At 39.8% G+C, this 25,660-nt stretch overlaps 1 protein-coding gene across 30 annotated transcripts in view; it reads left to right on the top strand.

Annotated features, from left to right (window-relative positions):
• Positions 1-4,169: 4,169 nt before the first annotated feature.
• NEB (nebulin) overlaps positions 4,170-25,660 on the top strand; it is a 214,083-nt gene continuing 192,592 nt past the window's right edge. For 28 of the 30 annotated variants that reach the window (XM_045479815.1, XM_045479814.1, XM_045479813.1 and 25 more), the window contains exons 1-10: positions 4,215-4,267; positions 4,886-4,970; positions 5,496-5,561; positions 9,402-9,443; positions 11,104-11,325; positions 13,111-13,218; positions 13,695-13,799; positions 14,508-14,612; positions 15,284-15,388; positions 20,505-20,609. In XM_045479815.1, the coding sequence (XP_045335771.1) occupies positions 5,526-5,561; positions 9,402-9,443; positions 11,104-11,325; positions 13,111-13,218; positions 13,695-13,799; positions 14,508-14,612; positions 15,284-15,388; positions 20,505-20,609 (828 nt within the window). In that variant the 5' untranslated portion in view covers positions 4,215-4,267; positions 4,886-4,970; positions 5,496-5,525. Of the gene's footprint in view, positions 4,268-4,885; positions 4,971-5,495; positions 5,562-9,401; positions 9,444-11,103; positions 11,326-13,110; positions 13,219-13,694; positions 13,800-14,507; positions 14,613-15,283; positions 15,389-20,504; positions 20,610-25,660 lie in introns of all 30 variants that reach the window. The other 2 variants (XM_045479788.1, XM_045479819.1) reach the window with 1 other exon arrangement.

Raw genomic sequence — 25,660 nt, 5'->3', positions numbered from 1 at the left:
ACAATAAAAAACAAAATCAAATAAAGTAAAAAATAAAAATAAAAACCCATAAATAAAGTAAAAATAAAAGAAGACAAGAAAAATCACAAAGACTCTAGAAACAGACATACACGTAGTTCAATGTGTGCTGAACGTGGCATTTCCAATTCAACTCGTTCAATAAGTAGTGTGAAACTAGAAAGTAGGGATTGCCAGATTTGACTGCAAATAAATTTAAATCATCTCTATGGCCACGGACACCACAAACAACTTGGAGAAAATACTTACAACACCTATAAGACACAAATGACTAATATCCGTATGTTAAGAATGCTTATAAATCAGTGTAACAGGGGAGATATAGATAGTCAATACACAAAATGAAAGATACAAACAATGTATTTGAATTGTTTCAAATATGAAACAATAAATTTTATTAGAATTTGATAAAGTACAAAATAGAAAAACATACATACAGGGAAATTTAAAGTAATCACAATATAATCATTTGTAAAATTATATACTAAACTTAATAAGCCATAAAATAATTACAAAATATAAGAGCTAAGGAAGTCATTAAAGGCTAAGTCTCCTTTTAGCTTTACCATTCTTTATACTTACCCTCATAGTCTCAAAATGGCTGCTCTGTCCCCTGACATTACATCTGTGTTCTAGGCATAGACAAGGGAAGAATGGCAAGAGGACCATAGTACACACCAGCTGAATCTGACCCTGCATATCGGTAGAATCGTACCTTTCCCAGAAGCCTTATTCTCTAGAATTACACTCAAATCTTACTGCCAAAAATGACACAGTTTACCCTTAACTCTTAGGGATTTATGGAAGAGTTTGTTTTTAAAATGAGCATATTTCTGTGCCAAACTAAATTATGATTTTGTTAATAAGCAAGAAGTGGAGCATATATATTGCTTAGTCAACTAGAGGTGCTGTGTGAAGGAAACACCTAGAACAGTGCTTGGTACATTGTATATACTCAATAAACATTAGTTAGATAAAGGAATGGGAATTTGTTGGGTTTTTTTAAATTTTTTTAATGTTTATTTTTGAGACAGAGAGAGACAGAGCATGAATGGGGGAGGGTCACAGAGAGGGAGACACAGAATCAGAAGCAGGCTCCAGGCTCCAAGCTGTCAGCACAGAGCCCGACGTGGGGCTTGAACTCATGGACTGTGAGATCATGACCTGAGCCAAAGTCAGATGCTTAACTGACTGAGCCACCCAGGCGCCCCAGGGAATGGGAATTTGTATGTTACGATCTACATAATCCCCAGAATGACAGGGAAGGGGGATCAAGATGAGAACCCAGGACCAGCTACAGAGGAAATTAGTGCAGGTTGAACAGAAGGCTCCCTGAAGTCTAGGATGAAATGGATACAATTATGGAATGTTACTTGAGGTCACTGAAAATACTGACAGCAGATTTAGACGTAAAGTTTGAAGTAGTTAGTGATCTATCTCTAGAGTTGCGCTGGTCAACACCTCAGCCACCAGCCACATGTGATTAAGTTTAAATTAAAGAAAAAATATAACAACTCAGTTCTGCAGTCAGAGTCACATTTTGAATGTGAAGCTAGTGGCTACCATACTGGATGGGGCTGGGATAGGATGTTCCCATCATTGTAGAAAGTCCTATTGAATACTGCTTGTCTAGAAGGAAGAATTAAGCCAAGGGAAAAGAGGGTGGGGAGAAATACCAATTCCCAGAAAAACTAACTCTTGTGCAGGAAAAGGAAAAGAATCATAATATATGGGGCTCCTTTGTGAATAAACTTTGCTAATCATGATAATATAAACATTGAATTCTGAATTCCGTAAGTAGAACTTAATTGGGAGGTTGCAGGGCTGAGAGGAGCCTTGTGTCTGGTAAGGGTGGGCGTTCGTGTGGAAGAGAGCTAAAGCTTCACCTTCCAAAGTGGAAACCTAACAGATAATGCTTCTGACCAAAAAAAAATCAGAAGAGAGCAATCTAGACACTTTGTTAAATGCGTAGAGAAAAATAACAAAAGATTCGACTAAAAGAGTTAAAACGATTGTCCCCAGAGAGGGAAAAATAGAGGACCAGGGAACCGATTTAGGAACGAGCCTCGCAAAACGATGTGATTCTCAAATGATGTGCAGATATGATTGGATTAACATAATTAATAAAACAGAATAAACTGTAGGACAGTTACAGAATAAACTGTTACAATGCCACCTGCTCCATCAAGTCTCTTCTGGTCCGCAGTCATGATTCGTCTATACTTTGGTATTTAGGAATGCATCATCTGAAAGTCTGCTCTTGGCACCTAACTGCACCATGCCTTGCTTTGCAGTCCATTATACACGTTGATAGTCAAACTCCTATCGATTCATAAATTCTTAGACCAACTATCGCCTGATTTCATAAGCATCACAATATTTCAGTCTAATACAGAGTAAAGCATGAAGACTCCAATAAAATGTGTAAAAATATTGGGGTGCATGGGTGGCTCAGTTGGTTGAGCGTCCGACTTCGGCTCAGGTCACGATCTCTCTGGCTGTGAGTTCAAGCCCCACATCAGGCTCTGTGCTGACAGCTCAGAGGCTGGAGCCTGATTTGGATTCTGTGTCTCCCTCTCTCTCTGCCCCTCCCTCACTCATGCTCTGTCTCTGTCTCTCTCTCTGTCAAAAATAAATAAACGTTAAAAAAAATTTTTTTTAAATGCTAATAATAATTTAGAAATAATAATAGTTAACATCCATCCAACGATATGCAAGGCATATTATAAGAGCTTCCTACCAGTAAACCAGGGTAAACCAGTAAACCAGTAAACCAGGGTGTCAATTTATTCTTCTTCCACAGAGGAGGCCATAAGATAGGGCAGAAAAATAGAGCAGCTCTTCCATACCCAGGGGACGTAGTTCCAGGTTAGCATTAGAATGTCTATGCTTTTTTTTTTCTTTTTTACTTATATGATTTTGTGCTATGTGTTTTAAAAAATGGGCCTGTATTATTTTTCAATTTAACACCATCTTTGAAAACACATAACGAATAGTAAGTCAATTGTAGTTTACATCTGCTGGTGGAGTGATCTCACGTTGCACGCATGTCACTTGGTCATAGAACCTGTGAAAACATAGAAAACGAACAAGGTATAATCAGTTAAATGATAAAATGATGTGTCAATTTTATTTACCGCCATATGAATCACAGAAGGGGGAGGGGAGAGGTACATATGTTTGAAATGTGAGAATACTTACTAACAGCTAAAAAAGAGCTATTACAATATGTTTAATCCCAAATCCATGTCAAGATACGAGTGACCCACAGGGTTTTTGCCTTGGTACAGAGGAGTAGAGGGAGTTTAAATCTGTGAAAATTGTCTTTAGATAGAAAATTGTTAGGTAATTTTTACAAACTCAATGTCATACACTCTGACTTACCTAAGAGAGCATTAGCTTCTCCTAGTAATTTACTGATTTCGATTTTACCTGCTATTGTGTTTGGAAATTGAACCCTTTTGTGCTTGCATTCACACTTTGCCTCTAGAAGCCACCTGACAAAAAGGAAAATCAGAAACCCAGTTACATATGAGAGAGGCTCTTCATTCCCAGCACCTGGCACTACTTAAGAAGGGAGAAGAAAATGAGTATGGTCTTGGCACCCCCCTCTGGTTTAGTAACAGAAAAATGATGGGGCCTATTCTCTCTAAATACACCCTGTGGTTATCTAGGGTCACATCAAATATTTTCACCTGTCATTTCATTTTATCACGACTTTAAACATTGTTTTGCCAACTTGTTGTTTCATGAATTTTATTCCTTTATTTCTTTCACATTGACTCCTGAAACTTACCTGTAGCTCACCTGGTGAGCTGTACAAAAGGGGACAAATGACGTGAAGAAAGCAGCTACAGAAGGGTCACAGCCCCCTCCAAGGCATGCTTATTTTATCCTAATTTTTTTTTACGTGAATATGGTATTAAATAGGGTTGCCGGAAATGAGAGATTAAACCTAAATTTGAACTCCATATGCTGGAACTTAGGTAAAATTCCATTACATTTGAATAGTTCTAAGCAAGCAATTTGTTACCCTTTATCCTTTAGTGGAATTGATGAACAGGTGGTTTTTAGAAGATCACTCAGTATATTTAGCTTCTGAAATTCGAGCGACTCAGGGTCTGATTGGCTGCTGTTGCCACGTGATAATTGGGAGCCCAGGCACCAAGCTCGCTCTTGCCTGGGGTTCTCAGGAGGGGAGAGTTGGGAGAGGCTTTGCTGCTGAGGAAATTGATTTGATAGAGTAAAGGTAAGGCCAGTTTATGGCTTTTTCTGACATATTCTTTCTGGAGATGTTCTGCAGTTTCCGTTAAGTATTTTCCGAAGTTTGGGGTCATAACTGGGGAAGTTAGTGATGAAAGTGTGACTAGAAGAGCTTGTGACCCTATTGCCCTACTCAGGCCCTACTTACATCTGCCATGTGGTGTGTGATTAGAGTCAAGTCCTCTACTAACCAACTTACTGCTTGACTGAGTTGGCTTTCTCGTCCAAACAGAAAAATTTTTAAAAATGTTTTGCCTTTGATTTTTTTTTCTAAATATATTAGGATGAAAAAGGATCTATGTTCTGCATTCCTATATTTATCCTGTTCTACTGGGCTTCATTTGCCTCAGAAGGAGTGGCAGTTTCGCCAGCTTAACAAAACCAGCCATGGCGGGGTATTGGTTTACATGGCAAATATCTTTGGGCGAAGGGACAGCTGCTCCAAGTCATCATCCACTTTTATCAGGAGAGTCCCACTCTCTGGCGTCAAACTAAGAAGGCCTTGGGAGATCCTTTCGTTAGTTCCTGAATTAGAAGCTTGGGCCAAAGACCCACAATCTTACATATACTTCAATCAGTGCTTTAAACGTTTCCTATTTTTCAGGTTTGAGGAAGAGCTACAGAAACAGAAGAGAAAAATCCATAGAAGCCAATGGTGTTCGGGGGAGAAATAACCCCATTGCCTTGAGGTTTCTATTTGTTCTTCTAAAACGGTTGATTTGTTTTTCTGTGTTCTAATTTCAAGCGTAGGCTAGAATGCTACCATGTATTAGAGCGGCGTGGGGACCAAAAGCAGCCCTCTTAGAATTTTGATGCTGGGGGAAAATTCTAACTTCTGGGAGCCAAGCTGACCTCCCTCTCACTAATGCTTTTGCTTGAAAATGTCTTTCGGCAAGTATTTAGAAATAGAAATACTCTGTTTCTTTGAATCCAAACCCTCTCGCTTGCTTCCCTCAACTTCCTTTTGCAAGTTTTACAATGAACTCAATTGATCCCGTAGCTAGAAGTACCAGTACTTACCATGTTCCTGAGGGAATCAAGAGAGAGTAATTTGAAGCCTCAGTTGTTTAGACCTGTATTTACATATCTTGCTTAGCCTCCAAAAATCTATGGGTATGTAGGCTGGAGAAGTCTTAACTTCTGTTTTTGTAATGTTATGATTTCAGTCCTAGGGAGAGATTCTAATGTGTTTCTGTTTTTTGGAATATGGAAAGTTTGTAGGGTGCCGCTACTACTCTGGGAAAATGGCCGATGACGAAGAATATGAGGAGGTCGTGGAGGTAAGACTAAAACACCTGACTCTGACAGCCAAGTGTTTTATGTAGCGACAATCAAAGCTGTGTAGGTGAATTAATCACTTGAAAAATACATTGTCTATTATAACTTCACAAAGACTCATTATTAAAGCATGAGAAAGGAATATTTTATGTTCGGTTTCACTATAATTATGTGGGATTTAGAATTGAAAAGAAATATCACTGTTTCCCACTTGTGCTTTTCTTTAAACTCTCAGAAAAACATGGTGTGGGGGAAAGGCGGGTTTTAATTTGTCTTCTAAAACTCCTTCTTTCCCACCTGCCAACTCTCCTGATCAAAGGGACCGAGGAGATGAAGAGAAAGTTCCGAAAACTGAACTCTATTTTTTAGTTTCTGCAGAGCAATAGGGAAAAAAGAGCTATTTGCTCTTTGCTTCAACCAGCTGATCCTCTATAGGGTGATATGGATTCAATGTTCAGAATAAGATATATGAGATTATACATATATGTGAGACTATATATATACATAAATATATGTAAATGTACACACATACCTGTAAATAGAAATTTGCCGTACTAGTGACATTTGGAGCCAATCGGGATGTCAATCGGGGTCAGCTTTCTGACCAATCCTATTATATTTACCTAAGGGAACAAGACTAGCTTTTGCTTTTAAATTTTTTTTGGGGGGGGAGGGGCGGGGAGGAAAGCAAAGACCGAAGTGGACATCTTAAAAAACTTCCTCTGGACATCTGACACATTTTACAAAGCTGGTAATTGTTTGTTTTATAAAAATTTTAAAATCACATTATGGTTTTTCTTCACCAGCTCTTGCCTTCAGCTTTACATTCTAGAAATAAAACCTAAAGGTTTAGGGGCTATAATCCATATAAATATATTGCCATTGAATCTGAAAGTGCTTGATACTTCATAATTAATGGTGATCTAAACATATGAAAATCTCCAAGTGCCGATGATACTTGGAGGTAGTTTTGAAAATCTGTGCTTCTTCATCAGAATGAAATTAAGAGCTACCCAGAACCAAATTCCAAGTTAAAGTGCCAAAATTTGTCTTTGGAAGATTATTTTAGTGGCCAGTTTATGTTTAGGTGAAGAAAAATTTGTTCTACAAATAAAATTGCTTTTATTATTGAAGGATCTAGGGAAAAAAAAACACAGAATGAATCTCCTACAGTAGAACTTTCCACCTCTCTGGCTTAAGTGCCAAAGGCTACATTCTCAGTGTTCAGTATTATCACTGGTGTTGTTGTTTTACATATGTCCCTATGGATCAGAATAATGTCTATTAAAACATTGACACAATTATACATTAAATTGCCTTCCCTATAGTGGTAATATCAGTGATAATTTTTAGCCTCCAACTTAAAAAAAAAATCCCTTGTTTTTCTTAAAATAATTGTATTCATTGGTCACTGGAAGTTATCCTCAGTGCTAGACTTGACTGATTTAACTAGATGTCATAAAAACGGAGGGGACTGTTTTTATTTTTAGGCATCTCATCCTTGCCATTTTGTTCCTAGTACTGCTTCTGGGTCTGACCAGCAGTTGCTAAATGGATAGACTTCCTGCCAGAGAGTGTTCAACCAAGGGCTCTCTGACCTCAGAAAAGATGCCATGAAGAACGGGATGGTGGCAAATTTGAGAAGATGGTCAGGGAAGAGTTCAAAAACAAGAGCTAGCTTTAAAAATATATCTTCTGGGGACCTTGGACATCTAAATAAAACTGTGCTATCCATCTCTATTCAAACTTAAACTTGGATTTGGGGCACCTTGGTGGCTCAGTCGGTTAAGCGTCCGACTTCGGCTCAGGTCATGATCTCACGGTCTGTGGGTTCGAGCCCCGCGTCGGGCTCTGTGCTGACAGCTCAGAGCCTGGAGCCTGTTTCAGATTCTGTGTCTCCCTCTCTCTCTGACCCTCCCCTGTTCATGCTCTGTCTCTCTCTGTCTCAAAAATAAGTAAACATTAAAAAAAAATTTTTTTAACTTGGATAGAAAGGACAAGAAGCAAGGATGTACTATCTAATTAGTGGCGCAGCTCTAAAAAAAAGTGAGATTTGGCATATATGTTAATGCCAACCATTTGGGTAACATTACTTTTTTTATAAGCTTCTTTCTGAGATACATTTACTAATGGTGAGAGCCCAGCAAAGGTAAAGTTGGATAGCTCCCAAAGATCTGCTTTTGCTTGGGGGCTCAGAAAATCCAAAATAGTTGTGAATCATTCATTTTAGTTTAAAATTTCTTCTCGAGTCACTGATATTTTGTGTGGCCACAGGCATGGCTGTGTGTGAATCAGCCTTAAACAGTATTCCCTAAAATGTCCAAATGATATTTCCCGTGTGACGAAGGCACAGGCATATAAAAGAGAAATTCTCTGTCCTTTCGGAGTTTGTGGTTTCTGTCGCTCTGTGTAAGGACACACCGATAGAATTAGATCTGAAACTAAAGAAATAGTACAGGAGCAAAGAAAGCCCAGGAGTAGGCGACATTAGGTAAATTTTCTCCTATCTTCCTGCAGACGAAATAGAGCCTGCGGCCTATTGACAATGGTTAAATAACTTGATAAGCGTTCACTGAACCAAGGGGCAAAAGAACAGAGGCCAACTGAGGGAAATTAAGAAGTCAGTGTTTTACCCTCTCCCTGAGTATGTTTTGGTGGCAGGGAAAAGAAAAAGGAAGCATAAAATGTTATACATTTTGTTGATTGAGAAAATGAGCCAAATGTTTCCTTTTTATCCCTTTCCTTTGTGCCTCGGCCTGAGGCTTTGCTTCTTGCTGGGTGAGGCTGGGGGAAAGATTCCACTCCCCTTACGCATCTGAAACAAAATGTCAGCCAGTTCCCATCAGCATCTATTTATTGCCAGTGATGTCAGAAGTAGAACAAAAGTAGGTTTGATTTCAGATCCAGGCTGCAGGCACCTCGCAGCCATCAGCTACAAACTGCAGCCTAACTTTCCCACATCTTGTGCTGAGAAATCTTTGCATGTTTTCACTCTCCCCTTGGCATTTGTAAATTTTCATCTTTGCATCCTTTCAAGACCATTGTGCTATGAAAGGATACACCCCGCACTCTGGAAGAAACTTTCATTCCTTAGTAATCAGGAGGGTGTACGGATAATCGAGATGTGTATATGCTTTCGGGTCTATTATTTCCATGATACAATCCAGTTAAAAATGTTATTCACGGGGCGCCTGGGTGGCGCAGTCGGTTGAGCGTCCGACTTCAGCCAGGTCACGATCTCGCGGTCCGTGAGTTCGAGCCCCGCGTCAGGCTCTGGGCTGATGGCTCAGAACCTGGAGCCTGTTTCCGATTCTGTGTCTCCCTCTCTCTCTCTGCCCCTCCCCCGTTCATGCTCTGTCTCTCTCTGTCCCAAAAATAAATAAACGTTGAAAAAAAAAATGTTATTCACATTGAGGTTTCTGTTTCGTTTTATTGTTAGTCACAAATAGTGAGTTATGGCAAGTTTTTTTTTTTTCTGCCCAACCCACATACTCAGGATATTGTTAGTATATTTTTTCTGCAAATTCTGCCCTGGGTACTGTAAGAAAAAGTCTTACCTTGTCTCAAGTTAAGTAACTGCCCCTAATAAATAATCAGCCTCAGACACCTTTCTCATCACCCTGCATCTCCTTGCCTTGTCTGGTAGCATTCACTTTAACTCCCCTGAAGTTTCACAAAGCTAAAATGGGTCCCAAAATGTGAAGACGCTCCCTTGTGTACTTGTTTCCCACAGATAGTGCACACTGGCTGAGCTAGTGAAATAATCCAGTGGTTCAGCTGAGGCAGAGGAGAGGTGATCTCTGCTTTGTTCTCATGATGATTCCTTTGTGCTCTATTTATAGTACTACACAGAAGAGACAGTCTATGAAGAGGTGCCAGGAGAGGTAAGACCCAACCTGTGTCTGCATGAACTTCATGCTGATTAAAGCAGGCAGAGCCTTCCCCTCTCACAGACCTCCAGGGCTACAGGAGCTGGCAGAGGGAGAATCTGAGAAGAATCCCTCACCTACGTGTGCCCAGCAGCAGATGATACAAGAATGAATGCTACTTGTTTGACAGAATACGTCCCTGTTCTTGCTATTGAACGTATCCAAAGTGATTGGGGATCATTCCCCCATTGTTCGTGTAGTATTTTTGGTGTAGGTGGTGCTCATTAAAGCAATATCAATGGCCATCACCACTCTGTGACTGCAGCAATCACATAGCCTTGGACATACGATTTGCATGGGAACCAGCTGTTTTATTATATAGAGTTGTAACTTGTGGGGCACCGTCTCTGCCAACAGGGACAAGCACCGCGAAGCCTATGTCCCTGATGATACAGTGAAGTGCCACTTAGATTTTAGCACATTAAGAATTCTAAGGAAGAATTCCCATAGATATTCCAAGGTGGAACTTTTTTTCTAAGGTGAAATCCCTCACTCACGCTTTATTTTCTGAATAGAGCAGTTTTTCTTGATCGTGACAAACAGGGATGGCTATCCCTGGAGCCTGCTCCAAGAGCCTGTGATTGCATGAAACCTAACATTTGTAGATGCTGTGAACTGGTTCATTTCTCACCATCAACCGTACGTCAGTAATAATGGGCAGAAAGCCACCTATTAGCAATGATCTGACAACACTAGGGGAAGTTGTCGTAGAGGTACAATTTCCTTGTTACTTAAGTTTCTCTTCATCATTTGGTACAGATGATATTAGCTGTGAAGGAAATCATGCTGTGAGATGGATTGAAGACTTGTCTGCTTACCTTCTTTTCTTACATCCAGTATTTTTAACCTTGGACCACACCCAAACTTTGGGCCTTAGTTTCTCCCACTATACAACCTGTTGTAAGAAACAGTCATTTCCCACCTACCGCATGCATAGGACTGTTGTAAGGATAATTACCCCCTTATGTTGTCATCGTTATCCTTGTCCACCTAAGCATTTATTGGTGTAAATGGCACTCCGATTCAGATTAATTAACTGACTAAGCCAAAAGAATGGTAATCACTTGTAATACTGATGTGATTCATTCTTTAGAATTCATTATTCTTTGTGTTAGACTGCAGGGGAGAATGCCTAAAGACCTGGGGAACAAGCAACCAACTTCTTAGACTCATTTGCAAGTGAATATAAAATCAAGAATTTGAGCTTTATTTGATCATCTTCATCTTTTGTTCTTTGATCCCACGTTTGCTTTTACTTTACCTAGACGATTTAAGATTTTAAATGGTTAAGAATACTGTATTTCTGATTTTCATCCAACCTTAAGGGGTTTGGGTTCTTTTCTACAAATGGAATGTTAAGGCCCTGTAGCAAATTACTAAGGAGTAAACTTTTTGTTCCACGCCATCTTGGACAGTCAGCATTCAGATTTATGTAACGTGATGTATCTTCATATGGACCGAGTGTATGATTTCCTGCTTTGACTGGCTTTAAATATGTAGGAATAACACTAGGAATGTAAGTCTGACTCAAGGTCGGAATAATGTGTATATACAAGATCGTGATATCACGGCTTTTACTTACATAACAATGTTGAACTGCATGTCACATTTTCAGACAATAACAAAAGTCTATGAAACTACGACAACAAGGACAATCACATCTGACTATGAGCAATCAGAAACTTCCAAACCGGCACTGGCACAGCCAGTATCGGCACAGCCGGTACCAGCCAAGCCACTGGAGAGGAAGAGGGTTATCCGGAAGAAATTGGATTCTTCTAAGTTCATGACGCCCTACATTGTACACAGTCAGAAAATGCAGGATCTCTTTAGCCCTGTAAGTTTCAAACCATTTCTGCTAATCTGGCTTTATGAGTGAGAAATTACTGATCTCTACCAACTCTGTTTTGGATGCTAGCTGGATTTTGTTTCTCAACCTCCTATGAGACAACAACTTATTCTGCAGAAATATAAGCTCTTGTGACTCTTTAATTTTCCTTTCCTCTAATTCATTTGCACCATTGCAGTATCAGGGAAAACATCCTTTCTGAAATTATTCCCACAAAATAAACAGAAGGCCAATCGTACAGCATTTATTGGTATTTAATCACAATTTGTTAGCCAATCTAGAATAATGAAGTCCTGAATATATTCAGTTGAAATCAGTTCAAAGAAGCTAAATAACGTCTAATTAAAACTATGCCTGAGCAGGATGCCCCTAAAGTAGACTAGTTAACAATATGTAAAACGATCTTTAAGAGTTGTATAGCGAAGAAGAATGTGTAGTTCAGAACCCCAGGATCAGAGTAAGAACTCCTCTGAAATGAGGATTGGAATGTTCGACTATACCCCAGAACAGTGGATTTTAACTGTGGCCGCACATTGGGATCCTCTGGGAGGTTTACAATTATGGATACCCAGGCTGTTCTGGTTTTATCCGTGGTTGGGACCTGTGCATAAAGATTTTTAAAAACGACCCAGGTGGCTCTAATGTGCAGCCTTAGTCCAGAATCACTGCTGTTGAAGGTCCCTCATCCTTAACTTTCCATGTACAGTTAGACTGTAACAAGTTATACTGACTGGAAGCAGATTGGATCTCATTTATTGATTGTCCATGTGGGCTGAGGTCTCACTAGGTGGCATAGCCTCCAGCAGCTTTAAAAAAACGAAAAGCAGCTCAGGGGAACATTGGATTATATAGGACTAAATGCTTATGTCAGAAGCATCCTGTTGCGATTGGTCAGTAAATATTTATGTCTGGTTTAGTGTTAACTCCTGGGGACTATTTGGTAAATTCTAGTTCAGAGTCTCGAATGATCTAAAACCTAGTTTTCTAAGACTTTGATCTGTAAAAACAAGATTATTTTGCCTCCTTTATCCTTGCGGTATTCAGCAAAAAATAGAAAATTTTTTGTCAGTTTGTTGCCATAAAGTCTCAAATTCTGACACTAATATCCTAGAACTTCTGCTAGCTTGAAGAAAATGTTGTCGAAGGTTTATAGTATTTTTAAAATGGTTACTGATAAAATCAAGAGTGTAATTTAGATTGCTGACTACATTCAAGAGTACTATTGAAGCATTAATAATGATAAATTATACACGTTGTTATTAAAGTGAGAACTCTGTATATTTGGCAGAAATAACAAAATTGCATTCCTTTTCAAAATACTCCATAATTCAGACTTTCCATTAATTCAGCTGGTGTCTCAGCTATCTGAACCACTGAGATTGAACTCCTGAATGGAATATTTTTGCATTGTATTAGCAATCAAATCTTTTCAGATAATTTCTATATTTGCTAAAATTATTGAGGTTCTGGCTTTTTATATGTGCATTTATATGTGCAATAAAAACATTGAGAGAATCATTTTAGGGCATTTCCAAGACAATAGTCTGTAATAAAAGTTCTACTGTCTCAAGTATCCAACTGTGTTTAGGAAGAGCAATTAACAAATCTATTTTAGTTTTTGCTGAGAATCAGGGTAGGGGACAAAAAGCTGTTATAACTGATAATTGTTAGAATTTGCAGGATTTTTTTTAATCTATTGGGGATAAATACATTGCCTGAAATTTCTGCTGCTGTCTTATCAGGTTTTAGGCTAATATCTGATACTCTTTTCAGAATAAATACAAGGAGAAGTATGAGAAAGCTAAAGGACAGCCATACGCCATCACATCCGATACCCCAGAACTTCGCCGAATCAAGAAAGTACAAGATCAACTCAGTGAGGTGGGCTGCATTGCTAAAAGAAAGGAGACAGACATGTCAAAAACATGCCCATCACTGGGAATTGAGGGCTTTAATTGGTGTAGAAAAAATGAGCAGTCGGATTGCTGTGAGCCAGTCCAGAAATCTAGACGAAGTATTGGCTATAGATTATGTTGCTCTAAATGTGAACCCCAAGAGACCTCTAAAAGCTTGGCTTAGCAAGTTAGGTTAAGAGATATGAGATGGTAAATTGGAATTCACTGTGGTCTTCCATGTAGGAGAGCAGGGAGGCTGAAATTCAGCCAGGAAAGCAGATATGCAATAAACGCAGGGACTCTGCAGATTTTTGGAGATCACAGTTTTCTACCTAAAATGTGGAAAGTCTGCTTTGTGGTGCAGACGTTGAGTCATTGGGTTAATGCCCTTTTGTTAGAAGATACCCTTTAGTATATTCACATGTGCATGCCTGTCATGAACTCTGTATATTATTTCTGCAGGTTAAGTATCGAATGGATGGCGATGTTGCTAAAACTATCTGTCACGTAGACGAAAAAGCAAAGGACATCGAACATGCAAAGAAAGTGTCGCAGCAAGTCAGTAAGGTGAGGTCATGTTATGGATGGCTGGGATGCTAAGTGGCACGTAGATTACCTCTACCTGGCCTTAGAGGAGAAAACTGGACAGGCCTGATCCTGCTCACCAGTCTCACTTAAATCCAGGGGCCTCATGAGCTCTGGTATCCACACATGTCAGGAAGGCTGCACAGATGACTGAAGTGGCCATAGGACCTATGGTGGATTGGAGAGCATATGCCCTGCAACTCAGCTCCAGGCAGCTGCTATACAGAGTGCAGTCCCAATGTCCCCAAAGTCTCTGATTTATTTTTAAAGAGGCTAGGGAGCTTTATTTTTATGAGAAATGCTCAAATTTCAAATGTAGGCAACTAATTAAAAACATTTAAAAAATAACACGTAAGTCAAAAGAAACTCGTTTACTATCCAAATTGAGCCAATGACCAGTAAGATTGCAGCCTTTAAAAGGAATCTATAGAGAATCATAATCATGATTTAGTTAAAAAAAAAAAAAAAATCAGACTTTTCAAGTAAAAGCTTACTAATGCAGGAAAAGTATTATGGGATGTTGACATGGTCAATGTTTTCACAATTGATGCTAGTAAAACACAAAGGCACAAGGGCAGCCTCTTGTGTGAGGACACTTTGATAATGAAAGACTTCACAACACTGTGTTCTCTAAACCCTCATGCCCTTGGGGGAGACATCAACCACACGTCCTCTGCTCTTTCTGTCTAGGTTTTATACAAGCAGAACTGGGAAGACACCAAGGATAAGTACCTGCTTCCCCCTGATGCCCCTGAACTTGTCCAGGCAGTTAAGAACACAGCCATGTTCAGTAAGGTAAGAGCTTCTGCTCTGTCGTAACTTCTGTCTTCCTATGTCCTTCCAATGTGTAATTTAGAGGAATACCCAGTACTTTTGATAATGGGGAATGCAGTTCCTCAGTCTTTTTGTGAGTATCCTTGAGCCATGCAGGTTGCAGGGGTAGGTGTTGGCAAGGGGGAACTGAGAAGAAAGCTGTGGAGTAGAGGAGAGGAGAGGGTCCTGGTGGGAGCCTGAGCAACCCTGATGAAGGAACACATGGGAAGAACGAAGATACACCGGGGAACTGGCTCTGAGAGACCCACAAAGTACAGACCCTGGGCTACACTTTGGGTATTTCTGGCTATCACTCTTACTCGATGTTTATTTTCTGACAGAAACTATGCTAAGTGCCTCTTGGCTCCTTACACTTGGATTAGTACTTGTTGCAGGAAGCAGGTGAAGTCCCAGAGAAGAAACCAAATCAGACACATTTACTCTTCTGAAAATAAGATTTGCCAGGAAAGCAGGACGAGCTATTAATAAATATGACTCTGGGTGGAAAGGGGCAGGTTATCTGTGGATTCTATTTACCTTTGATCTCACCTTGCCCTTGGCTCTTTTTGCTATTGATGGATGAATTCAAAATTGTATATTTCTTGTAAGTGTGAGCTCACTTTCTCATAACTTTTCACTCTTGCCTGATTTAGAAACTGTACACTGAAGACTGGGAAGCTGACAAGAGCTTGTTTTACCCATACAATGATAGTCCAGAGCTGAGGAGGGTTGCCCAAGCCCAGAAAGCCCTCAGTGATGTAAGTAAAATACAGTCAACCTCATTGGCAGGGTGGAATCAGAAGACCTCAGATTGTCTTCTGGCCACATGTTCATTGCAGTTCTTCTTTCGAAAAGACTAAATGTCATTATTGCAGATGAATACATCTAGAATCATTATAATTTATGATGCTTACTTAAATCGGATTTTATAACTTATATTAGATATAATTTAGTCCAATCTTGTTTTTTCATAGGTGAAGAACCTGAATCTAAGACCACATAGGTCATTAGTGGCAAAGCCCAGATTAGAGGCCTGGTCTTGTGATCTCAAGACCAGTGTTCTTTCCACTGCAGCATGTGCCCTCTGTCCCCTTGGCTGGAGTTGAAGTTTTTCTGTGACGTTACAGGGGCATTTTTAAAAACCTATGGAGATCATAGCCACTTTCCCAAACATATTAAGTGAAAAATGTTATTGAAGTATCCTAATTATGAAGTCTGAATTGTGGTCTGTCCCCCTTTTTCTACGTGGACTGACATACTTGTCCAAACATGTTCGTGTAGTTTGCAAAAAGCTCTTGCCATTGGGTGTACATGGAGGATATTTCAGAGTTAGTAAAAAGTCAGTCCTCTGGCCAGAATTTTAGTATTTTAGACCTTGAAAACAGTTTATTAGAGGAACTAAAGAGCCTAATAGTTTTAGTCCTTAGGTTGAAAGCAGTGGCAGCAGCAGAGAGCCCCACTCGATTCTAGCACTTTCCCTCATTTTGAGATTCTTTATTTCTTGACCCCTGGATTTGTTAGCTGCCGTATTGAAAAGACTACTACTCTAGTCTTCAGGAGAGCACTGTTTTATTATTTAACAAGTTGTTTTTCATTCAGTTGTCAACTAAGCCCCCGGAACCTCTTACATTCACTGTGAATGTAAGTCAGTTGAAATTTTCAACAAGTCAGTTGAAAATTATTGTGATTTACTTCCAGTGGATCTTAGGATCCTATCTTGCCCTGTACTGGAATTATGCATATTCATTTGATGGCATCTCCAGCTTTTGAGGTCTAATTTTTTATTGCCTCTCACTTGATATCATTTGCAAATTTAGTGGACATATTTCTATCTCCATTTGCATATAATTGGTTAAAATATAGCATAGAAATACTCCTATCTTTCCCTAGAGTAAGTTAGGAACTAATGAAGCCATAACAAAAATTTAAGGCCGTCTAGTACACAGTACCCATTTTGATGTGTAGGGACCTCTTCTCTTTTAACTTAGCATTTCAGTTCTGTATCTCATAAATCTACAATACTGTTGTGTAACCTTTATCAAGTGATCAATAGTTATGTGTTGAGGGGCGCCTGGGTGACTCAGTCGGTTAAGCGGCCAACTTCAGCTCAGGTCATGATCTCGCGGTCCGTGAGTTCGAGCCCCACGTCAGGCTCTGTGCTGACAGCTCAGAGCCTGGAGCCTGTTTCAGATTCTGTGTCTCCCTCTCTCTGACCCTCCCCCATTCATGCTCTGTCTCTGTCTCAAAAATAAATAAACGTTAATAGTTATGTGTTGAAAGGCCATTATGCATGCATACCTAGCAGGATAGAAAAGTATAAGAAGTTTTCATATCCTTTCCCTTGAGAATTTATAATCAGGCTGATAACATGAAAGTGTTATATATTAAATAACATGAAAATTTTTTTTGATTTTTTTAATTTTATATTTTTATATTTATATAGAAAGCAAATTCTATAGTCTAATACTTGCTGAAAGACAGGGCACATGCAAGCAGTTAGCAAAGGCCATGTGGAAGTGGTAATCCAAAGGGAATGGGCAGTGATGAACAGGAAAGGCTTTTCAAGTAGAGAGAGCACTTGAACAAAGGGACAGAAGTGAAATGAGTCTAGAGAGGGCAAAGAAAGTGAATGCTGTGTGTGCCTAGTTAGGAGGCCATGTTTAAGAAACTGGCAGCAGGACCTTGAAAATCAGGCAAGATAGCTTTGACATGATATGTATTCAATAAGAGGTATCATATGATTTTGGTGGGGAAAACAATATGCTAAAAGTAGCAAATGGAAAAATTTTATAGACAATACAGTGCATTGAGACTAGAAAAATTGTGATAATTTTAAGGAGGCTATTTTAAGTAATACAGAAGGATTGAAGGGATGACTGGGACAAAGGAGAAGAAGAACGGAATCTGAAGGTAGTAAGTATTGTAAAAGTGTTAAGGACATTGGATATTGGAGATGAAAGAAAGAAAGGAGCCATAAAGGAGTTAATGTGAAAGACTGGTAGTCTGGGTATATAGGGGTACAAGTGGTAAATATGCATTCATGGAAAGAGAAATGGAATTGAGATAATGGAACATTCAGATCAAGACATTTTGTAGATAAATTAGAAATTTCATACTGTTGCATAGGTGTGAGAGCAGGAAAGAGATTAACATTTGAGAGTCATGAGAATAAAAGTGACAGCTGCAGGCGTGACCATGTATGAGGGAGGCAGAACAGTGTATGGCCAAGGGCAGAGTTTTGGAGGACACCACACTTAGGACATCTGGAAAGGAGCCATCCACGAACAGAGAAGTTGAAGGACAACCAGGAACTGCCATGTCATGTAAGCCTAGGAAGAGGTTTCCAAGAAGACACTTAATCTCCAAATGTCTCCCTTTACCCGTAAAATGGAGAGATGAAGGGACACCTCATGCCACTCCAGTGCTATGGACTTTGAACAGTTAAAGTTGGCCACGTATTTTGAGATCTCTCAGTAGAGTACATAATGGAGAATATATAACAATGAAGTGAAATCTTCCCATCCTTAGAAAAACTTGGCAGTTAAGGTATGGCTTTTATTTTTTATTTTTTATGTTTTGCAGATTACGCACTAAGTATCAGATTACCAACATGCCTATGAATAAAGTCAGTACCATAAACTTCTACAGTTATTGGGCACAGAACCCTAAGCAAACTGTTGTTCACAGAACATACGACTGGATAGGCATGTAGATTTCAGACTAAGGGCTTGGATTCAGAGGCTTTCTCTCCCTCTCCTGCACCTTCTTCCAGTTTCTCTGAACACTACTTACTATGTTTTTCTTGTTATCTAAGCAGAGACAAAATACTTTGCAAACCCCAAGAGAGTCCTTAAGCTGACCAGAGTGCAGAATTCTAACTATACAGAATTCTGAATAAGGTTCCTGAGAAGTTAGGACTTCCAGATCTGATTTCTTTGAAAATTCTTGACAGAATGTCATAGTTAGTAAACATTTTTCTTGATAGGATGTTGCATACTCTCTGAGGACTTAGCCAGCCATGGAAAATACCAATTGCCCTATGCCTAAAATAAAGTCTTCACTACTTAACAACAACAACAACAAAAAGATTGAGCAGTAGAATTAATATAAGTACATTTTAAAATTGCTCTTTTGTATCCCTGTTGATTTAATGTTCATAAAAGCTTTTGTTATAGGCAGTAGGTAGACATTATTAAGCTAAGACATAGCTAGACTTGGTTAAACCATGAAGGAGATGACTGGGACCTTGGAACTGTCCAACCTCTTTATGTCGTAAATAAGAATACTGCCACATGGAAGGAGAAATAATTTGTAGAAGTCTCACAAGTGAGTAGGAGAAGAGTTGGGATGATAAATCTCCTTTTGTGATTTCCTCCAATGGCCACAGTGTATAAAACACACATTCAGAAATCAATCATTGAACCTTCGCTCTAGTCAGTCTCCGTGCAAGCCACAAGTGTTCACAGATGAACAGGTATGTTTTCTATCATCCCAGAGCTCATAGTCCAAGGTGGGACACATGTGTAAGCAACCAATCACAGTGTCATCTGATAATTCCTTTAAAGGAAGTAAGGGCCAAGTTGAGTGAGATCCCAGGAAAAGGTCCTCAGGTTAGGGAGGGGAGACTGTGACATGGAGAATGAGCAGCAGCTTGCAGGCACATGGGGAGAGTGTGGAGCTGGGGCATTCCAGGGAAAAGGGAACAGCAGGTACAAGGTTCAGAGGCATAAGAGGTTTTTGTGGGTCTGGGGACCTGCAAATAGTTCTGCATTGTGGGGGCAGGGCTCAAGATTGGTGGAAGAAAATGTCTAAGTCAGTAGTGGAGGAACAAAGGAGGGAAAGAGTGAAGGGGCTGCATGATTAATAGACATGATACTTATTTTAAGACAAGAGAGGCCTTTCACAGGCTGAAGGAAAGGAACCAATGAAGAGGGAGCAGTTGAAGCTGTCAAGAAAGAGAAGGGGCAATGGATGGATCTAGGTCCAGAGGGCTACTGGAGGGATCAGCTGTCTGAGTACAGGACTCCTGCCCTACAAGGGTTGATTCTCTGAACCATGCAGCAGGTGGGAAGGAGGGATGAGTACAGGGAAAGCTAAGCATATGTATAGCCTCCCTTTACTCTATGAGAGAGGAAGCTGAGAGTTGACTGGGGGCCTAAGGACAGTCTTGGGGTTTTACACTAGCCACTGAAAGTAGAGACTGACCAGAGATGCATAATGGGGTTTTCAAGCTTCATTGAAGGCAAAGTGGCAATTGGATACCATAAACTCAAGAGTATCGGGCACAGAGCCCCAAGCAAGCTGTTGTTCATAAGCACGTATCACTAGGTAGGCACCCTGACTTCAAGCTAAGGGCTTAGGTTCAAGAGGCCCCCTCTCCCACTTGTGTACCTTCTTCCAGTGGCCCTTTTAATCATGCTTATCACATTATCATTATCCATTCAATAGAGTTGTGTGATTTTCTTCAGTGTCACTCATCATCCTGGATATAAGATTAGAGGAAGTGTGTAGTTGAGTTGGTCCAGAGCTAGGCGTATGGTAGCTGATGTAAAGACAAGAGATTGGGAGTTGAGGATGCCAGTTAACAGAATAATTTCAACTGCAAATCATGGCATGGGTACAAATGGAAGGAAACAGATCTAGGATTAATAATCTTGGAGAGGGAAGACTTAACGAAATAGGAATTGCTGGTTATACTGAGAGCAAGGGCGTGTAGCATCTGCAAGGATAAGTTACTGTTACGTGATAGACTAAAGTTTAAGACTTCAAATACAGATGAATACATAGTCTTTTTCAAAATTGCCAACAAATGGAACATGGGAAATAGAATAATTTTCTGTGGCCCATGAGCATCCCTGTCTTTTATTTTGTCAGATCGCCTACAAAAAAGGTCATGCTGAACAGCAATCTCAATTCACATCTCTGCCGGATCCTCCAGATATAGAGTTTGCGAAGAAAGTGACCAATCAAGTGAGCAAGGTAAGTACATAGGACTGGCCTCCCTTGAAAACTCTGACTTAATAATCTCAAACATCAGAGAAAGTAAGTAAGGGGGATTTAAAGACCCAATGCCAACACTGTGAGGGTGTTTTTTCAATATGACTGAAAAGTCGGCAGCAAAAACATTACATCCATGAACATCATGGAACCATGTTAATAAATGGTTAGCCAGCTTAATGGCTCCATGATGAGGAAATATGAAAGCCGCATTTTGAAAACAGAACCTGTGCCCTGATGTCATTTAACATTTTGACTTGCAGGAGTGATACTAACAAAGAACTGAGTCCCCGCACGTTTTCTTTGGAGGATCTGATTGTTTTAATTGAGTGTACAGTTTTATAGCTATCAGTCAGACATGGAGAAAATAAGAATGCATGCGTGATCTCTCAGACATAGCCATTAGTTTGACAGCCATGGGCAATGCACCTCATAACTTTTAAAGCCCAGGCAAACAGCTTAGTCTGTCTATATTTAGGCTGGTAAGCTAGCTCTGAGGAATGCAGGCCTGACAGAGAATGCAGAGAGACAGATGTCCAACTGGTGACCAGACCCATGCTAAATTCCTATTTTAAATTGGTTCAAATCAGGCCACTTTCTCTTGGGATACTGCTGATTTTAAATACTTTTTTCTTGGCCCTCTGTGGAGTTGAGTCCCAGTTTGGTCTTCTGCTTGAATTTTGATGGAACCTCAAGGTTTCCATTTTGTTTAGGTATTTTGTGGGAAAGGATGTCTCTAGTGAAGAAGAAGGAAGAAAAGTTATGGATGATGAAGTCTATTCAATGATGTTTTTAGTGTCTGATATTGCAGACTACTAACTGTATAACCAGAGGCTATTTGGAGAATCTGCTAAGTACAGTAACTTTTCACTAATAGGAATGCCATGACCCTGACATTTGCCCAGGGCTAAGTGGAAATGAACTTTAGAACTGTCCATAAAGAGCCGGCCTACTGAAAGTGTTGATATTTAAATAAGATTGGGAAACAAGGGTGATGGAAAACAAGGGTGATGGACCTTTTTTTGAAGAAAAAGAAAAAGCTCCTTTCAAGTGGTTATTTGTAAAGAGAAATTTATTTTTAATTTTTATTTAAAACATTTTAAAAGCTATCTTACTATTGCAACATGCTCTTACCTTGAGTGTGCAGTGTGGGTACCTGAATGTGATAAAAAATAAATCACTTTCACACTGCTCCAGTCTCCACTAATTTAGACACACCAGTCTAGAAGTGCACTCGTCAATATAGTAGCCATCATCCACATGTGACTATTGAGCATTTGAAATGTGATTGTATAAACTGAGGGTCTTCTCTGTGTGAAATATACACTGGGAACACTTAGTATAACCAAATGAATGTAAAATAGCTCATTCATTATTTTTATACTGATTACAGGTTGAAATAATATTTTTGGACCTATTTGTTAAGTAAAAATATATTATTAAAATTAATTTCCCACCTGTTCCTTTTTACGTTTTAAAAATTGGCTACTAGAAAATCTAAAATTACACTGGCAGCTTGCATTATATGCCTGTTGGACTGTGCCACTCCAGCCGGATACGGTGGCATCATTAGACACTTGAAAACCTCACCGGGGCTGGATTTGCCCTTGTGGAATAACAATGTGAGCCAAGGGAGAATGGGGGAGGATGAAAGTCACCGTATTTGGCTGTTTATCCCAGTCTTCCCCAAATACCAAGTTCTTAATGGCTGCTGTGCATTCAAAATAACACTCACTTTATTTAGGAAGAAATGCTTGTGATCTGTAGCAGTCCATCCAACAACAAACCATCCAATAAGAGAGGAGTGGGGCTGCAGGTGGAGGAGAAAGAGGTGATTTTGCTGTGGGACCTACCTCTTTTCTCTTGAAGTATTCCCCATGGTCATGGGCTCTGATGCATGTTTCAGTATCATCATTTCCTTTCTTTCCAAAATAGATTAAATCTCCTTATGTACTCACTCTTATGTATTTAAATTCAGCATTTCCTTGTCTGTGTCTCCCAATACATCCCTTTGTCTTATAGCCTTTATTTCATACATTAATATAATGATCGCATATCTGTAACAATTTATATTGCTTATATATTGATTATATTCTGTTTACCAGCTTTCCTTACTGTACCTGTCAGAATCAATTCTCTTACCTTTGTCTTTGGCCAAAGGCACCAGCTCCAATACCAGCACTCATCCTGGCTCAGCTGCATTTTGTAGCCCTAACACAGACGGACAGGCAGGCAGGGTTGTTCATTAAGCAAGCCTTCCAGGTGAGGACACTATGCACACTACAGCCAGCTGAAAGTGGGGTCCTGCATGCAACATTGGGAAGTCCCTTTAGTTTCTCTGTGCTTGCTTCTCTGCTTCTTTCCAGATTCGTAAAGGGAGAAATGTGAGATTTCAGGTTAGAATTTCCAGTTCAGGGACGTAGAGTTGAAAGGAAAAGCTCTGTTTCCTCTACTCTCTATGCGTACTTCTGCCACCAAATGGGTTTTTTACCACACCAAACAAATTCTCTGACGCTAAATTGGTGTCCTATAATTCAGTTCAATTCTGACATTATCTTCTTGGAGTTAGCTCAGATCTCAAGTTAAGGGCCCAGACCCATGAGACTACCCCTATCTCAGACACTAGTCATAAGTCTGGACCTCCCATACTTTGGACTATAAATCCAGGTTCCCGTGACCCCCTCCTCAAGTTTAATAATTTGCTAATAATTGGCTCACAGAGCTCAGGGAAACCCTTTTTTATGTTTATTACATGATAAAGGACACCAATGAACAACCAAGATAAAGAGGAACCTGGGGTGAGGTCCCGAAGGGTCCCAAGCACAGGACCTTCTGTCTCTGTGGAGCTGGGGTGTACTACTCTTCCAGTGTGTGGATGTGCTTACCAAAATGGAAGCTGTATGAATTGTGTCCTTCATGGATTTTTATGGAGGTTTCATCCCATAGGCCTAACTGATTATTAACTCCATCTCCAGCCCCTCTCCCCTCCTCAGAAAATGAAGGGTGAGGTGGAAAGTTCCAAGCTTCTAATCATGGCTTGATCTTTCTCATGACCAGCCCCCATCATAAATCTATCCAGGAGTTGTCTCATTGAAACAAAAGACAACCCTATCACTCAGGAGATTACAAGGTTTAGGACTTCTGTGTTAGGAACTGGAGGCAGTGACTGATATATACTATTTCACTAGGATGTTTTTTAAAAAATATCTTTCAGGAAATACTGTTACACAGCATGAAGATGCCAAACTGTGATCTTCTAAAACCATGGAAAGTCCTCTATAATAAAGAATTAGGGGGAGATCTCCATTGATGTCAACAGAAGAGATTGGGTTGAGTAAGGAAAGCATCCCTGGGCCCACTGTAGGCAATGAAAATACCAGTTGGGAACCCCTCCACAATTCTGAGAGGATAACTTGTCTTCGAATGAAACTGTCAGAAGTCCCAGTATTTAGCTACTCATAGAAAAAGAGTGAAGTGTGATTAACTAAACTGGCTTTGTATTCCTTCCGTTTGATAACCACATCAAAACCACAGATGCAGATAGGGAAAGTAGAAAATGAAACCATGTATTTAAGTAGGACATTAGTGTGTCCAATTTGTGGCCCAATGGAAGCACTCTCAGCTCATTTCTGGGGAGGAAGGACTATGGGGAAGCAATTTTACTACATCTATTAACATGCAGTTACTCTCTTGCCCACAGAAGGTGTTTCATAGCTTGTAATTGACTCAATGTACTTTCCTCTGTTAAGTGAACACAGAATTTTAGAGAATATTAAATCGATTCTTGCTGCCAGGTTTCCATTGATTGGCTTTACCTATGACAGAGTTGGACAGAAGAATTAGAGTGGGGTTGGGGGGAAAGTTGGATGTTGGACCCTGTGGGGTTGGGGGGAAAGTTGGATGTTGGACCCTGGTACGGCTAACAATCTCTGTGTACCACATAAGTACTCAGGCCTTGCTGCCAGACTCGTAGAATAAGACCACTTGGTTGACAGAGGGGTACCACATAGACACATACCTCACTCTCCTTCTCATTCCTCAAGTTGCAGGCCTTCAGCCTTTTAACTCCTCTCCTACCTATAGATGGAGGGGAAGGCCATAACTTCCTCAATAGATAACAAGCCTCAGCCTCTTTCCTTACAATGAAAATCTTCCCAGACTTGGGAATACTCAGGGGTGGATTGTGAGAGATCCAACTCTATGGTGACTGGTTTATGAAGAGGAAGAAGTGGGGAAGGACTTTGGGTGAGGGTGCTGGATGGTCTTGTACTCTTATTTTTCATCTTGTTTTAATATCTTTTAAAAAATCAGACATCCATCTCTTAATGTAAGAATTTTAATTTTCTTAACAAATCTACATATGTGATTCTAATTATTTCTTCACAATAACCCAACTTTTGGATCTCATTAAGAGAATCTGCTGCCTTCTCAATTTTAAATCCTATCACAAAGTCAAATTGCCCCTATCCCCTAATCTTAAAGGTCTCTTCCTTTGCCAGCAAGCAGAGAAAGGGCAGTATTCCACCAAAAATGTGGATTTGGAGGTCTTAACCTGGGGTGTGTATACATCAAGAACCTCTGAAGTTGTGTTTATGGGCATTTTATAGCTTTCTCAGATTTCTGAAGAGGTCTATTCGCCAAAAAGATTAGAAATACTTCTATAGGCAATCAGCAAATCAAAAAATCCATTTTGACCAATTGAATTCAGTCAGTTTTGACTGACTAAAGAGTTGACTTCAATTTTTTTAAAGCTTCCAAAGAAGAGAGTAGGCAAATTGACACTTAAATGTAAATACTATCTCAACAAAGATTTTCACTGAAGAATACACATGCGTGTGCATACACAGACACACACACAGAATTTTCTCCAGAGTTTCTTACTCTGTTATGCTAGCAATGTTGGCAACATTATTGTTATAATTATTATACCGTACATTTGTTTAGCACTGAAGAGTTTGCAAAGGACTCTTCAGGGTATAAACTTATGTAAACTTTTCAACAGTCCTCTGTGGATGGAATTATTATTGCCGGTG

Source organism: Leopardus geoffroyi, chromosome C1 (genome assembly GCF_018350155.1).
Source record: "Leopardus geoffroyi isolate Oge1 chromosome C1, O.geoffroyi_Oge1_pat1.0, whole genome shotgun sequence".
NCBI classification, from domain to species: Eukaryota; Metazoa; Chordata; class Mammalia; order Carnivora; family Felidae; genus Leopardus; species Leopardus geoffroyi.
The sequence above is the reverse complement of the archived record's forward strand: the minus strand, read 5'-3'. Positions and strand labels throughout refer to the sequence as shown.